This window comes from Buceros rhinoceros, unplaced genomic scaffold, assembly GCF_000710305.1.
Source record: "Buceros rhinoceros silvestris isolate BGI_N320 unplaced genomic scaffold, ASM71030v1 scaffold23508, whole genome shotgun sequence".
Lineage (NCBI taxonomy): Eukaryota > Metazoa > Chordata > Aves > Bucerotiformes > Bucerotidae > Buceros > Buceros rhinoceros.
The window spans coordinates 9,335-24,994 of record NW_010425463.1 but is presented as its reverse complement, the minus strand read 5'-3'; the positions used below and the strand labels follow the sequence as shown (position 1 = coordinate 24,994).

The 15,660-nt window shown below is 39.1% G+C and overlaps 1 protein-coding gene across 1 annotated transcript; it reads left to right on the top strand.

The window, feature by feature from the left end:
• Positions 1 to 4,904: 4,904 nt before the first annotated feature.
• On the top strand, positions 4,905 to 11,350 carry GNG4 (guanine nucleotide binding protein (G protein), gamma 4). The gene is made up of 2 exons (XM_010141171.1): positions 4,905 to 5,000; positions 11,222 to 11,350. The coding sequence occupies exons 1-2, from the start codon at positions 4,905 to 4,907 to the stop codon at positions 11,348 to 11,350; spliced, it is 225 nt and encodes a 74-aa protein (XP_010139473.1).
• The last annotated feature ends 4,310 nt before the right edge of the window (positions 11,351 to 15,660 follow it).

Genomic DNA, 15,660 nt, shown 5'->3' with positions numbered 1-15,660 from the left:
CAGCTTTTCATCCCTGTGGCTTGTAGAAATCCATACCAAAGAGCTTGAAAAATCATATTTTGCTTCTGTGGCACTCAATTTTTCAGACTTTCTCTGCATTTTACTAACAAGTGTTTATAAAGTTCAGTGAATGTATGTTGCACCCCTTAACCCTATGCAAGGTCAAGCTGTACCTGCAAATATTTATGCAGCTTCCTGGGTTATCGTAAGTTTGCCTTTGAAGTGCTGTTGAGTACAATCTAATCTATTCTAAAAACAAATAAAGAAAATTTGCTCTTTATGAGCGTTTTAATGAGCCCTGTAAGGTCTGCGGCACAAATGAATTAACTGCACCCAGAAAAAGGATGAAGTTCATGTGAGGTGAAAAACCTCAGCACCCCCAAAACTGAGCTGTCTGTGAGGCTGTTGCTGCGTGGCTTCCAGGAGCGATGCTTGAGGAAACGGCTGGCTAGCGTGTGGGGTGCCAGTCAGCAGAAACTACTTGGCTGAAAAAGGCTATGTAGCTGCTGTCACTATTCTTTGTTAAGGCGATCAATGTTCCCCTTAAAGAAAAGAGTCACAGAGACTAGATTAATGAGCTCACTGTGCTGCATAACAATACACTGGAAAAATGAGCTCCTATATAGTCTAGGTCCACTGGCATCATCAGTAATATGTAAATTGCACGTAGTCTGACCACTAACATGGTTACTGTAAGTACAGTGATTATCAGAACCTGTGTGCATCTGTTTATCTAACTTAATAGGGAGCTGCTGGAAAAACAACCAGGAATTAACACTGGTGATCCTGGCTGAGTAATTTCTTGTTCAAGGCTTTTTACGTAATTTAAAACATGGGAAGAAGTTACTCCTTGTGAGCGTCAAAAGAAGCATGGCCAACAGCTTGATGGAGGTGATTCTCCACCTCTGCTCCGCTCTGGTGAGACCCCACCTGGAATACTGCATCCCGCTCTGGAGGCCTCGGCACAAGAATGACGTGAACCTGTTGGAGAGTGTGCAGAGGAGGGCCACAGAAGTGGTCAGAGGGATGGAACACTTCTGCTGTGAGACAGGCTGAGGGAGTTGGGGTTGTTGAGCCTGGAGAAGAGAAGACTCTAAGAAGACCTTATTGCAGGCTTTCAGTAATTAAAGGGGGCCTATAAGAAAGATGGGGACAGTCTTTTTAGCAGGCCCTGTTGAGGTAAGACAAGGGATGAGGGTTTTGAACTGAAAGAGGGTAGAGATCGATTAGATACAAGGAAGACATTTTTTACCATGCGGGTGGTGAGACACTGGCACAGGTTTCCCAAAGAGGTGGTAGATGCCTTATCCCTGGAAACAGTGAAGGTCAGGTTGGATGGGGCTCTGAGCAACCTGGTGTAGTTGCTGTCCCTGCTGACTGCAGGGGGGTTGGACTAGATGACCTTTAATAGCCCCTTCCAACCCAAACCTGTTCTGTGATTCTGCAGGCTGCCCCTCCAGATACAATACAGAATTAACTGTGCCCTCCTGCACCTCAAGAAGGCCTCAGGAATATCTGACTGTTTGAAAGGAACTGTCTTAGGAGAGGGGGACAGAGATACTTGCCAGGCTGCAGCTGCAAGGCAGACAGAGAGAGATCCCAGAGAGTGTATTTGAAGGAGGAGGCTTCCTCACCTTCCAGGGTGTGGTGGTTCCGGGAGAGGGTGTGTAACAGACATTCTTGTTACCCTTCTTTTTTTTTTTTTCTCCAGAGCTATATTTCTAAGTAACAATATTATTTTATTAAAGAACATTAAGCTTGAGGTTATTAAAGAACCAGTTCCTAGCCAAAGATTTGTCTGCAAAGAGAACCATTGTTCTCGTTGTAGCCTGGTTTGAAAGTGGGTACAATTCTCATTGTCTACATCACTTCATATGTGATAGGGTCTTCACTGATGTACAGCTGTGTCCTGTATTTGCAGAGAGTGAGAGAAGGTGAAGATATATGTAGCTTGGCAAGTGAAATGTGAAGCAGGAGAAATCCGTCTTCTAAAGTTCAGGAACCAGAACTGTGTGTGAAGAAAAGAGCTTATATATTTAAATGGATGCTAAGCATTTGCAGAAGTATGGTAGTTAAATATGTAAGTGTGTGTAAAGGCCAGGAGATGGAGCAGGGTAAGGAACAGAACAAATATTTGTGCTTCGGAGTATAAACAATCCTCTTACTCGGGATAAGTGGAAATTTTCTCGGGGTGCTGGAACACCTAGTCCCAGACTTTCTTTTTTAAGGTTCTTTTTACGACCGTCTTATTCTAATTGGTTTCTGGTACTGTAAAATAGCTCACCAGAGAAGGTATGTACTTTTTTCCCCCCATTTGCTGTTTCAGAATATAGGTAAGGACATACTATGTTTGTGGCATTGTTTTGGAAAAATGGCTTGAATTTTTAAAGCATTTTTGTGCCTAGTAGCCTCTTCAAATTCCATTATGGTCTTAATTTAATCTCTTACTCAGTACATATTTAAAAACTAGCCGGAAATTTTAGAAACAGTATTCCCACCAACTTTGATGCAGCCAGTGAGGGTTCAAATTGTCTAGCTCTGATGTTTATAACTTTTACTGTTTTGAGTGAGTGAATTGCCAGAAAAGCTTGGGAGATCTGGGCTGTTCATGGAGTTTCAGCTGCTTAATTCAATGTAATTTAAATGTATTATTCAAAATTAAATTTCTGATTTGCCTCTGTACTTGGGCTGTGGCAAATACAGAAATGGTGCTGTGACTTCATTTAGCTGTGACTTTCTGTGGCTCTGTGGACATTCATAGTCCAGCTGTGGAAATGATAAGGAAATCTAAATGATTCATCCTTGTGGGGATATCATTTTGTAAACAAAAATAAATGTGTTTATTCTTATCTTTATGGATAGGTCAAGACTTAAAAGCTAGGGGGTTGAGTTGAACAAAAAGTCCAGAGATGAGCAGTAATTTAGGACCTCCTGTGCTCATGTGAATGTCTCCTATCCTTTCTGCTTGTCCACTGCAAGTCAAAACACATCTGAAAATTGTTCGGAGGCTGTTGCTTGGTTGTGGGTTTTGTACCATACGTGGCATTTTATGCAAAACCAGTTCCTCCACATGTGTTTAATCCTGTGCCTTGTGAGAAATATAAGTTAAAAGATTGTAAACAAAGACCAAGACAAAAAAAAAAAGGCGCTACTGTGTTCTGACGTGATTTTAATTCAGCAGAATGCACACAAGCAGGAAACTTGTCTTCCATTTAAATGACACAAGTTACAGAAAACCTGTTCTGTGTCTTGGCATGTATTAAAGCTTTTGTTGTTGTTGTTTGGCACAATTCATGGCTTTTAAGGTAGCATTTCCCTTGCCTAGACTTACACGAGTGCTAAGAAAAATCGGTTTGCTTCTTCAGAGCAGTGTGGGGCATGGTTCACCATCGTGTTTGTATTCCCCCATCTCATTTTACAGCACAGGTTATGAATTCTAGAAAGAAGAAACAGCGATCTTTGATTTTGCAAAATCAAAGTGGTTAAAAAGTTATTCCTCCATTCTTTCTGTGCTCTGGCTTGCGTAGTTCTGTTGACTCTAACAGGCATTAGACATTGTATAGGCTTTTTTTTTTTTTACAAGAGCATTTCCTGTGCCCTACAGAGTTTCCTGTTTGTATCTTATACCCCAGTGATTGGCTCAGGTAAGCTACTGGGGTTTGAGAAGGGAAATTTCTGTAGTTCTAGGTGTTCACTTCCTGTCCATAAATAAGCTGAAAGCCTGAGCCCATATGCCTCCTTTCGTGTGTTTTCTCCTGCATCCCATCTGCTTCTCACTCCCTGTGTCCTGTGTGTTGCCTAACTTTGTATTAGTTACTCAGTGCTAGACTAATTGCTTCAAGTGGCACCACAGGTGAGGGTTTGGGCTGATTGAACCTCAGAATCTAGTCTTACTAGGCAGTATAACTAGCCCAGGACCTGTCTAGGTCGTCTGTATTCTATCTTGTCTTTCTTCAAATGTGAGCTTAGCCCATGTTTCAAATTACTTCAGAATAGTAATTGTTAATTCTGCTGGACCAGCGCTGCATAATGGTGTTAGCATGAGGTCTCCTAACATGCAGACCACCTAGGGCATGTATGTTGTAAGTCTATTCAAAGTTTGAATTTCATCATCTTGACAAATTGGTGACGGTGCTGAGGACTGCATGATAATGAGTTGTCTTACCCTCAAGCTCTCAGGGCAGAGCAATGCAAGAAAACCAAATGGTGACATACATTAACTAGATGTCCCTTCCCAAGAGTTGCAGATCTCTTTAAAAATAATGCATTCCTATACTGTATAGCATACTGTACTGGTTTTTAGTTGTCTTTAGACTTCACTGGGGATGTGTATGCAAAAAGTTGGAAACCACTGCATTATTTCTTCTTAATCTGTTATTTTATTTCTAAACTCCTTAAATCTATAGTCAGAATTTTGACTCATCCTCTATCTTAAAATTTCTCTCTTCCTGATGCTTGGTGGGAGCACTGTGGCATTCATTTCTCTTTGCCTATTTCTGAACTTGTTTTGATGTTACCAGGTGTAACTGGGGTATGGAGCCAGCCTTGCATGATGGCTGCACGGTCTGTTTGTGGACAGCTGTTCTGCATAGGCAGTTTGAACCAGGACAGTCATTTCTGCACTGAAATAACGGCCATGTACTTTGCGTTTGTGTGTCGTTCACATAATTCAGATTGAATTCTCCACTGGCAGTGGAGGATGCAAATATGTAATGCAATAAGGTGCTGTTGAACAAGAGAACAGAAATAAATGGCATCTGGTTTGTGTCTGTGACCTGCAGCCTGGCAGCGTCAATGTGGTGGGCAAGAAATGGTTAGATTTCAGATAACGGTCCTCTCCCTGATTGCTGTATCTGCTAGCTGTGGTTTTCAATTGCCTCAACTTCTCTTCTAGGAAAAATAGAATGAAGGAGCTAGTGTCAAACAGTACAACCAATATATCCCAAGCCAGGAAAGCTGTGGAGCAATTGAAAATGGAAGCATACATGGATAGAATGAAGGTAAGCTTAGACTTATTGTTGATACTTTGACTTCACTCACTAGTTTGTGGTACAGCCTCATTTTAATATTGCAGAAAGACTCTTATCAGCTGAAATAAATATCTATGTTAAGCTCTAAAACAATGATCAGTATGTGAGTTAGTTGTATATTAACTGCTTGGTTCTAATGAAGCAATTTCCAAAAACTGGCTTCTAGTCTGCTTCTGTGTGTGTGACTTCTACATCTGTCAAAAGCGGTATTTTGTGAAATATTGGAAATCAGCTGGGAGATCCACAGGGCTCCTCGTTGTCACCTGTAACTGAATATAAATGCAGCTGAGGTGTCTTAGTTGTTCTCCTTTAAGTCTTCAAGATACTGTAATACTTGTAAATAATGATGAGATGAGCTGAATTGCATTGTTTTGTTTTAGCACAGACATCATTGCACAAAAAAATATTGCAATGACTAGTTGTGATTCTCCATACTTGATAGCCTGTTGTATGTGAAGATTTGGTTTTATCGTGCCTCTAAATTTATGTGTATTAAATATTTTAACTAAAGCCACTATTAAACACACGTTCTCAACATTTTTAACCAGAAAATCCTGCGGATTATTCTTGCCTATCATTCTGCCTTCCACTAGGCTAAACTTTTGTGAGTAAATCAAGCACCTGAAAACTAATAACATCATAGAAACTTTAAAGAAAGCAATGCCCGTCTTTTTTGTGCTTGCTCCCTTCTCTTTTGCGCTCATTCTCTCTTGCTTCTGAAAATAGTTATTTGGATGGAAAATCCACTCTCTACAAATAAGAAGAGTTTAGAGATGGAAAGACAGAAAAAGGTTTAAATAATCAGTTAATTAAATAGTTTTTCTGCAAGCAGCTGTAACTGAGTTGTTATAAGCTGTAACTTGGTAACTGAGGTTACAAACTCAGTAAGATAGTTTAGAAATGTCATACGATAAATTCTTCATGTGGTCTTAACTCAGTCTGTTTGTCCATCCATCCTGTGTGCTGAAATTCTGCATGTAGTCATCATGGGGGCAGTAGTATATAATTACAATTTTAAAATCTTATCAGATCATAAACTCACAAATTAGAAAGATAGTATTTATGATTCAGAAATATTAGTGTCATTCCCATGAGTAGTCAGTCTCACTATATGAAAATACAAATTTCAATGGCTCCATTTTGTGGCACTGAATTTGCAAAACTGTGGTTACTGTCTTGTACAGTCTTGACGTAACAGATACCTGTTCACAGGGACAGGTATTTCTATTTCCTTCAGTAAAGGAAGGTCTGTCTTTTCGGTGTTCAGTGGGGTTAGTCCCCTGGTCCAGGACATATTGCAGTTGCACGAACAACACGACTGACAGGGAGGAATGGGGGGGTGGTGAGTGGCAGAGGAAGGGGTTGAAAAATATAGCCCAGTTTACTGGAATTTGAAATTGTTGATACTTAGATTGTCTTAAACCTGCTTTTATATAATCAGTTTCAACTTTCATGTACCACATCATTAGCTCAGTTATGCAGATAGCTTCGTTAGTTAGATGTATAACATTCTTAATTACATATAGAAGAAAGACAAAAGTTATTTTTAGAGTTAGTGTAATTAAAAAGAACACAGTTATTAGCAATTTTAACAGACCTAAAAAACCAGATAGCTTGAAAGTGCAGTTGGAACCAAGGAAAATCTCATGTGTTTCAGTACTCCAAGAGTTCCTATACTAACATAAACCAAATACAATTTGAAAAATGTTTCTGTCTTGATTTTTATGATTTCTTTGAACAAGTATATGAGGGATTGTGAGAAGAGGTTGATTGGTGTTTTATTCCCTCAAGACCTGCTTTACCTTTTATTGTTGAAACAGTTAAATGTGTGTTTCAGCACAGCTAAATTTTACCAAGAGAATTTCCAGGTTTCACAGGAGGTTTTGAGTTCTCAGATCATAACTGTAAAAGCAGAGAAATTAACTTACTTCCTTTTTTCTGGTGTTTTGCATCTGCTTAAACTAGTTACACGTTTAACAAAAGATCAGTGTTTTCCGAATACTTACATTAAACACTGTTTTGTGAGTAGCTATAGCCAAGTGGTTATTCCCGCAATAGATAAGACCACACTGTTAATGTTTAAAAGGTGCTTGCATTATTGACTAGGGAAATCATAAGTTCCAGCTCATTTTTGTGCTACCGAGGCACTTCGTTTTCTGTGCACAGTAGCTGATGTAACCAGCAAGAGTAGGGTATCCTCAATTAAAATGTTGTGGTTAGAAGTATGATAGTTGCCCATTCCCCATTGTGTTCTGGATTTTTCAGTTGATTTAAAAATCAAGTCCTGTAACCAGTCAGAGCAGCAAGTAGTGCAATGTTTTGAGGTTCCACAAAGACAACTCGCTGTTGAGATGTGAATGAAACAGGACAACTTAAAAGGGGAGTATAACGTTATTGGGATTGGTAGTTGGAAAATTACTGTGGTGGGTTTTTGTAAACCGTGAGAATCCCAAAAGGATTGTAAATTGAGCCTGTCTTACCTCCCTGCAGAAGGAACAGCTAGAATTATAAGGAAGAAGTAAGTAGAAAGCTGGAAGTATAGATTCCAAGCTAGGAAACATCCGATGAAATCAGATGAATAGTGACCTCATAACTAGTAGAACAATGCATCTTCCAAAGATGCTAGCAGTAAAGTTGAAAAAGCAAAGATAATATTGGTGGTTTATCACCTTTTTCTCCAGAATAAAGTGCTATTAAATTTCCTCTTTGCAAGCAGAAAAGCAGAGAGTGCTCTGACATTTAAGAATCTTGGTGTATCAGTTATTACTTCATTTTCTTTTTTGTTAAGAAGGTAGAAAATATTCCTAACTGGTTCTGAATAGTGTTGGGAGATAAGTGGTGGGATTGCCAGTAAATGTGTGTGAATCTCTTTGTTTTAGATGTAGAAAGATAAGCAGAGTGGGTGTGGTAGCAAGGATGGTAATTAGTCACAATCCAAGACAGATGACATAGTAATTGCAGCGTTTTGCCTTGTCATGGAAGCTTGTAATTATTAGTGCGGCTAACAGGATTATGTTCTAACTTTGGCTGGTTTTATCCCCTCTGTTATTCTGAAATATAATGGTAAAATTCCACAGTCCTCCTGAGACTAATTCTTTAAAGCATCACGGCTGAGTGTATCGTTGTTTGGTTTTTGTTTCTCCATTTGGTAATTTGACAAGCAGATACATTTTTTGCTACACAGAATCAAAATAATTGTATAAAATGTGAGATTGGTATGACACCTATATACTCCACTGCCTCTGTCAGTGCACTTTAAAAGATTTTAAAATACAAAATGTTAACTTTCTGTTAGAATTCATCAATCAAACTGGAGTCTGACTTTTTTTTTCTTTAGCCACTTCTGCAATATGTATAAATTAATTACTTTGAATCTGCAGACCAAGCTGTATTGCACAGGAGAGCTGAAATGATGAATGTGTTACCTTCGTTTCAATATTCAAATGATGTGCATTTATTTTAATTCTTAATAAAAGCTGTTCTGCCCAGCAGCATTCAGCTACAAGTAAAGCTAAAGGTGGGTAAAAACTCTGGTAGAGTGGCCTTCATTTTGCTTCCTCCGTGACACAAATGGGACGATCAGCATCGTGTTTTGCATTGTAACAAACCACAGTACTGGCTGTTACGCAGCCTCTGTTTGCTGACAAACGCTAAAACAGCCGTGTCTCTGCTGTAGCCTTACTGTGCTGCTCAGTGCGGAGGTCTTCCGCCACTGTTCTGAATAGTAACACTGAGCAGGAAATTTGCTGGAGGCAACGTTGTATTCTGCTCTTTTTTAGGCCAGGGTTCTGACTTGGCCAGCGCTGCTCACAGCCGTGTGTTTTCATTGCTCCTGGAATGTGATCAGCTAACTTAACTCCCCTTGTGCATCGTTTCACTGCACATGCCAGAGCTACAACACTTTAAGTGAAGAAATGGCCATAATTCTGTTTCCTAACCACTGTAATCCCAAGGAGAAACTTCACGCTCCCAAAATCTTTTGGTTTTTTGATGGATGAAAATACATGGCCTAGTACAGGTTTAGTTTGTGTCAATGTGCTGAAATGTGATCAAGTTCCTCATGTCCCTCAACTCCTTATTGCAAGTTTGTCATTACTTTAAAATACTTCTCCGGGATGCTGTGGTGGTGCATTCCTCCCAAGGTTACTGGAAACATGCTAACCTCCTCTTCAGTGGATGCATTTTATGCTAGTTTGTACTTTGCTGAGGTGCAGTGTAGGTCATTAGCAAAGAAGAGTATGTTTTCTGGCTTTTGGTCTTTTGGGGGCTTGATAGGAATTTCATAGTCCATCTAGATTGTGCCTTTCTGTGGAGAATCTGCTTTTTAATAATTTGCAAGTAAATTTAAATGAAAACAGGGAACATGATAGGACTCCTAAATTTTCAGTTTGTTCATTACAGTTCTACCTCTCTATTCGAGACAGTGCCCTCGCATCCCAAGCCTCATTCTTTTGTCATTGCTTACCAAGTAGCTAATTGAAGTGTATCTAAAAATAATTACAATCGTTTCTTTGTACTCTGAAGTCCATCATTTTCCACACATTTTTGTGTGACCTGCCTCCCTTTTGAAAAGTGCTGGTCCTCCTGACGGTCTCTGCTGATTTGCTCAGTTTAGTGCTCAGTCTCCTGCTGCGAGTAGGCCCAGCAATTTGTTGTTCAGGTGTAGTGTCTCTGCCCGCCCTTTTGTCTTACAGGCCAATTCAAAGACAAACTAATTCTAAGCAACCTAAGCACCCTTGCTTCCTCTGCTAGGAGGAGAAGTCTGTACTGGATGCTAACCATAGGTGCTTTATGGGTGTAAGCACTTCACAAATGCATGTTTTAGTGGATATGAAAACAAGAAAAGAAGTATATTCTTTTCTTTCAGAAGTTAATTTAAATTTAAGGTGAATCCTCATCCAACACCCATTGACTTCATAGGTCTAATCTGAAGCCTTACTGAACATGCCAAAGCAAGCAGGGTGTGGGGAAGCTAAAGCTAACAACCATGACACACCTGCTAGAAAGATAACAAACATCCAGTTTGGTTTTCCTCTTGACTGTAGTTGTGCAAATCTGCTGACCTCTGTTTTTGACTCAGGAGAAGCTGTTGTGGTGCTCAGAGAAAAGACGTTTTTGTAAAGACTTCCTATCTCATTTTCTCAAATATCCTCATACTGAAAACACAAAAATGAAACACAGCAAAGAGATACAGGTAGTTTTAAATAGCTTGCTAATTGAGCAGAACAAAAATATTTTTTATATACATTCTAAATTCTTGAAAAAATAAATGAGTCACGGTGGCCTCATGTCACCACTATTCATGGAATCGCAGAATTGGTGTGGTTGGAAGAGACCTTTAAGATCATCGAGTTCATATGGCACAAAGCTGCAAAGGTTACAAGGTTTTGGCAACAGCTATGGTATAATATTTCATTTTTCATGCAAAATATCTTGTACGCCAATGCACTGTTACATTTCTGTGGAACTTTTCAGTAAGCACAAAACAAACCAGCACTCTGGATTTGGAGACTTTAGAATTGTTCATTTTAGAAGTATAAAATTAAGATATATTATGGAAATGCTCAAGTTTAATGCTAAGAAGAAAGTTCTGCTTATAATAACTTACTAAGCAGGAGATATTAGTCTGACTTCATTGAAAAGAGCAATATTTAGCTTAAATGACACATGATGATCAAGTTTGGCTCATGCTTTATTCTTTCTTTTTAATCCCATGGTCATATGCCTAAAGAACTTTTTGTCTGTTTGTTTTGCATCCGGAGGAGCAAAGGGTAGAGAGAGTGTTTGCAGAAAACCTTACATCCCATGATGGGGATTGAGAGCTGCAGCAGGCAGCCTCTGCAGAAGCGCTCACTCCTGGGAGAATCCCTGTTGCGTACAGGCCGTTAGCATGTACGTGTTTTAATGCGTGTGTGCTCCCGACCGTCCTTCTGGTGGAGAGGAACAGCTGAACATGAATCCTAACAAATTGATACCATCTCATGTCGCTGTGCTAAACAAAATATATGTAAGGATTACCAGGCCTAGTAAGAGCAAATTCAGAGTTGTGCTTTCTAGTAATTCTAAGGATAAACCAATCTACTCTCACTTTATTAAAACCTCCATTATCATATGTTATATGAAGAATATTTATGCAATGCTGATTGGTTCAGAATCGAGTGTGACAGTAGTTGTCTCTTCTCTTCTATTAGGTATCCAAGGCTGCAGCAGATTTATTGGCATATTGTGACGCTCATATTGCAGAAGATCCCCTTATTATTCCAGTGCCTGCATCTGAAAATCCCTTTAGGGAGAAGAAACTCTTTTGTACTATCCTTTGAGTCAGTTTTCCGTTAAAAATGCCTTCTGCTAAAATTTGCTATCAGTGTTGCATGCTTTTAATTTTAGAATTTTTTCTTCAGATGTCAATACTTAGCATATGACTACAATGTTTTTAGAAGGTAATGCATTTTCTGGTAAAAAATAAAAAGAAAAAACCTAAAAGATTAAAGGTAATCCTTATCTTTCGGACCAATGTACAAGTTTAATTTCAGTTCTTCATAAAGATTCCTTTGGTCTGAGTGAAGGTATTGAGTACAGTATCAAACTGTAGATATCTTTGCCAGTGGTAGATTTTTCCGAGACCCAAATGAGTTATACTGATTCTAAAGCTATTTTTAACGTTCTTATTTTCTTTGGAGGGTGAATTTAATTCATTTGCCTTTACAAATTTGCATTTAAAAAGCGAAGTGTGACCTTTTCTCCAGTACAGTGTGTAGGAAGAAATGCCAGTGATTTACAGTGTTTGGAACAATCAGTCTTATACAGTAAGTGTTGTTTATAAATATGTTTTGTGAAGACTGTAATAAACTTGACTACAAAAACAATCTTAGTAAAGCAACATTGTAAGTACAAGCAAAGTGACAATGTATAGTTACACTCCAGCACCGCATCAATAAACCTGTAGAAAACTGTGGCTGCTTGTATCTTATTTTGAATGACAATGATTTAAATGATTTTAGGAAGTAAACTGAACTGTAATATGTCAGCTGTTCCTGAGGGTCCTGAGTGACTCCTGAGTGGAGGATGTAATTCTGCCTTGATCAGGGGAGGGGGATTACATTTTGTAAAGCTCTCTACATGCTTTTGCCCATGACAGCAAGACTATGGGGATGGGGAGTAATGGTAAATGACTGTTGTTCTAAAATATGCAGCGAGACCATTGACAGCCTCTAAGTTTGTATTATTTTGCAGCCATGGATTAGTCATGAGAAGTTATTGGCAAGTAATTTGTGGAGGTTCTGGGTTTTGACTTTAAGTGCAGTGAAAGGAAAAGAATGAGGTATGAATTATGACTGATCTGTCTTCTTCAGTAAGTAAAATTAAGCTCAATCAAGGCATCTGATGGAAACAACTGTTACATTGTAGACTTTAAAAAAATTCTTCTCCTTAAAAAAAAGCAGGAAAAGATGCTCTCTGGTCTGATTTATTAGGAGAGTTCCCTCTTCTTTACTGCAGCACTTTAGATGTACAGTCTGTCACTCTACTGGAAATGTTACCCCTTGGAGATGGCTGTGAAGCCAGCCCCATAGATAAGACAGGAGACAATTTCGTTGGAGAGCTGCACTCATGTGATGGAGTCGAGGCTCTAAACAGGCACCCGTAATGGAGCATGCTTCCTTTGCGCGAACTTGTATTCCATGAGCATCTCAAATACCTGCAAGGCAAAGACTAGCTGAGGAACTGAGGGCCTTGGGATCTGCTGAAATGCTGAATCTAGATGCTAAAAAAGGGCAGTTTGGTGAATGAAGCTGTTTGCATTAGCCCAAAGTGCATATACCTGCTCCAGCTTATTTGTAGCAGTTTCTGTCAATGTTTTGTGTGGTGGAAATACAAGATGCATTGTACAGGTTTAGTTTTCATTGTCAATCAACTTGGATAATGTGCTGTGCTCAGCTGGGTTCAGCTACCAGTCTGGTCACACAACTGACAAGACAAGTCGCTTTGGCCTGCAGTTCTGCTGCCAGCCAATTCACTGCATCTGCCTAACATGGAGCCTCCATGTTAATTTACTTCTTGGAGAAAAAAAAAAATCAGAAAAACCAAACCCGCACAATACTCTTTTTAACAAATAGGCTTTCATTTACAGGTTTTGGTTTTAATTAGGCAGCTGAAGACATCAGTAATCTAGTAAGCACAGAGGTGCTTCAGAGTACCTGTTCTGAAGAGTGCTCAAATGTCTTGACCAGGTCTTGTCTTGGCTGGGTTCGTCTCTGGTTCCTATTTCAGTGTTTTCAGCTTAAGATTCCCACTCCTTACTCTGACAGCTGTATTTTGGGAGGTAGAGAAGTAGGCTTTAGCTGAGTAGGTATCTTATTGACAGTGAAATAAAAAGGGCTTTCTCAAAATACTTGTTAAAATGGAGCAACAAAATGCTTAATAAGGTTCTTTAGGGAATCCTTCCTACACTGTACATGATTTGGTAACTGCTGGGATCACCATGGCAACATTTTCATTTGTCCTTCCGCATGTATGGTTTTAGCTGGAACAGCAAGGGCAGGGAATGTAGGGCATACAGCTTTATTCTCAAAGGCTTTGTAACAACTTGCATTTGTGGCTCATCATTAACATTCCCATCTAAAATAACAAAATTGCCACAGCTTATTATAGTTTTGCAAACAGCTTGCTCTCTGTTTCCAATTAGCGTTAGCATCTGAGGTCGAAACATTTCACAGAGCTGCGTTTACAAAAATGCAGTATGATTTTTCATCAGAGGTAAACGTCATTGCTTTGGACTTAAGGTTTTCTTCCAAAATTCTTTCTGAAGGAGTGGTGAAGGTGTTGGACTTCTTACGTTTTTAAAAGTTGGCTTTCATATTTGTGGTTTCTTTTATGAGTTCGTAACTTAGATAAAAAGCAAATGTATTAAGATGGTTTCACGTCTGTCGCTGTAAAAAAGAAAACGCGTGGAGTACTGTAAATTGCATATTTGTTTTAGCCGATGGCTGTAACGTACCTGAAGAGGTTAAACTGTGTAAGCAGAACTCCTTCGTGGAAAACAGGACAGCTTTCTCTAATACCATTGGGCCTTATTTACCGGTTCTTTGAATGAATATGTACTGCTGGCAAATTGCTAATTTGAAGGGGGAAGAAGAAGGGGGGCGGGGTAGGGAGACATGCAAGATCAGTTCAAAATAATTGTAACAGCTTTGGATCACACAAGAATATATGCCTTTGTTCAAGAACACCATTGAAATATTGACTCTCTGAAAAGAATGGCATCATCTTTTTTTTTTTTTTAAGCCAGCTTGAGCCACAAATCAACATTTAGAAGAATGTCCTTTCCTCCTACAGCTCCAAATCATAAAATGTCTTTGTCATTGTATTTTTTTTGATTGCTTTGACCTTTGAGGTGGTTTAGATAATCTGCTGTTGATAGTTGCTCAAACATCATGCCTCAAACTCTACACAAAAATAGCTGAAAAATGTTGGACATTTTTCTAAAAATAAATACATATTATATCACGAAATGTAGTGTGATTTAAAAAAAAAAAAAGCCCTCTCTAACGTGGCTTTGTTTTCCAGTAAGGTTTCCTGTAGGCTGAAGCAATGAGTTTTTATTTTCATCAAACTGCCTGATTTGTTTCCCACTAATTTCAGTGAGGACAAGACCAGGCCCGTTACCTCCTAGAGCTGTACTCCTCCCTCTCTGTTTTATTTCATATGCTGTTAAGCTTGTTGCTTTGTGTTTCAGGCCCAGAAAACAATGCACGCTCACCGCTAGCCATGTGCGTTGGGCCTGTCATCTCATGGAATAAGGACTTTGGAACAGGAGTTGGATTCAAGGAGTTTTTGACTTACTGTTAGCAATCCTTCCTCCATATCCTCGAGCTTGCTGCTCTGACGAAATGAGACTTCCCAGTGTGGTAAATTATAATGATCAGTAACGTATCAATAGCACGCAGAGGGCTGGCTGGTTTGCATTCCTTAGATTAATCTCCTTGGTTTACCTTGAATTTAAAATTACATCATTTCAATACTAAAAACTATTTCCCTCTTCTCTATCATCTACCCAATTCCCCTTCTTTGCTTCCTACCATGTATTAATGTAATAGCAGGGTGCTTGGCTGGTGCTGATATGCAGACTTCTAAGCTAGCCTCTACAAAATCATGGTCAAAGGAAGGGAAAAAATGGAGGGAAGTTTAAATTGAGCTATTCTAGGTTGTACTAGAGATGAAGATAAATACAAACTGCTGTCAGTGACAGGAAGGTAAATACGGGAGGTGTCAGCTGGTTCAGAAGGATGTCGTAACAAAGCATTTTTGCCGTGACTTACAGTAGGATCAGCTCCAGCAAAAGGAAAGAATTTTAAGAACAACATTCTGTAAAAGTGTATATTAAAGCCTGGAACTTTAATACAGCTGGATATTATCTAGCTGGATTTCTCATATCAAAGGAGTAACAAAAGATGTACTTTAGGAAGACCTGATTATATAGTTTTTCCTATGTCTTTATTTACTCCTATTTATATATAGGGGTAAAAAAATCTGTATACGTAATTCTCATAGAAAATGCCACAGTTATGGCACTCCTTTGGGTCTGGATTTGTTTCTTCAAGAAGACTAAAGAGAATTTGGGGGAGGAGCGGTT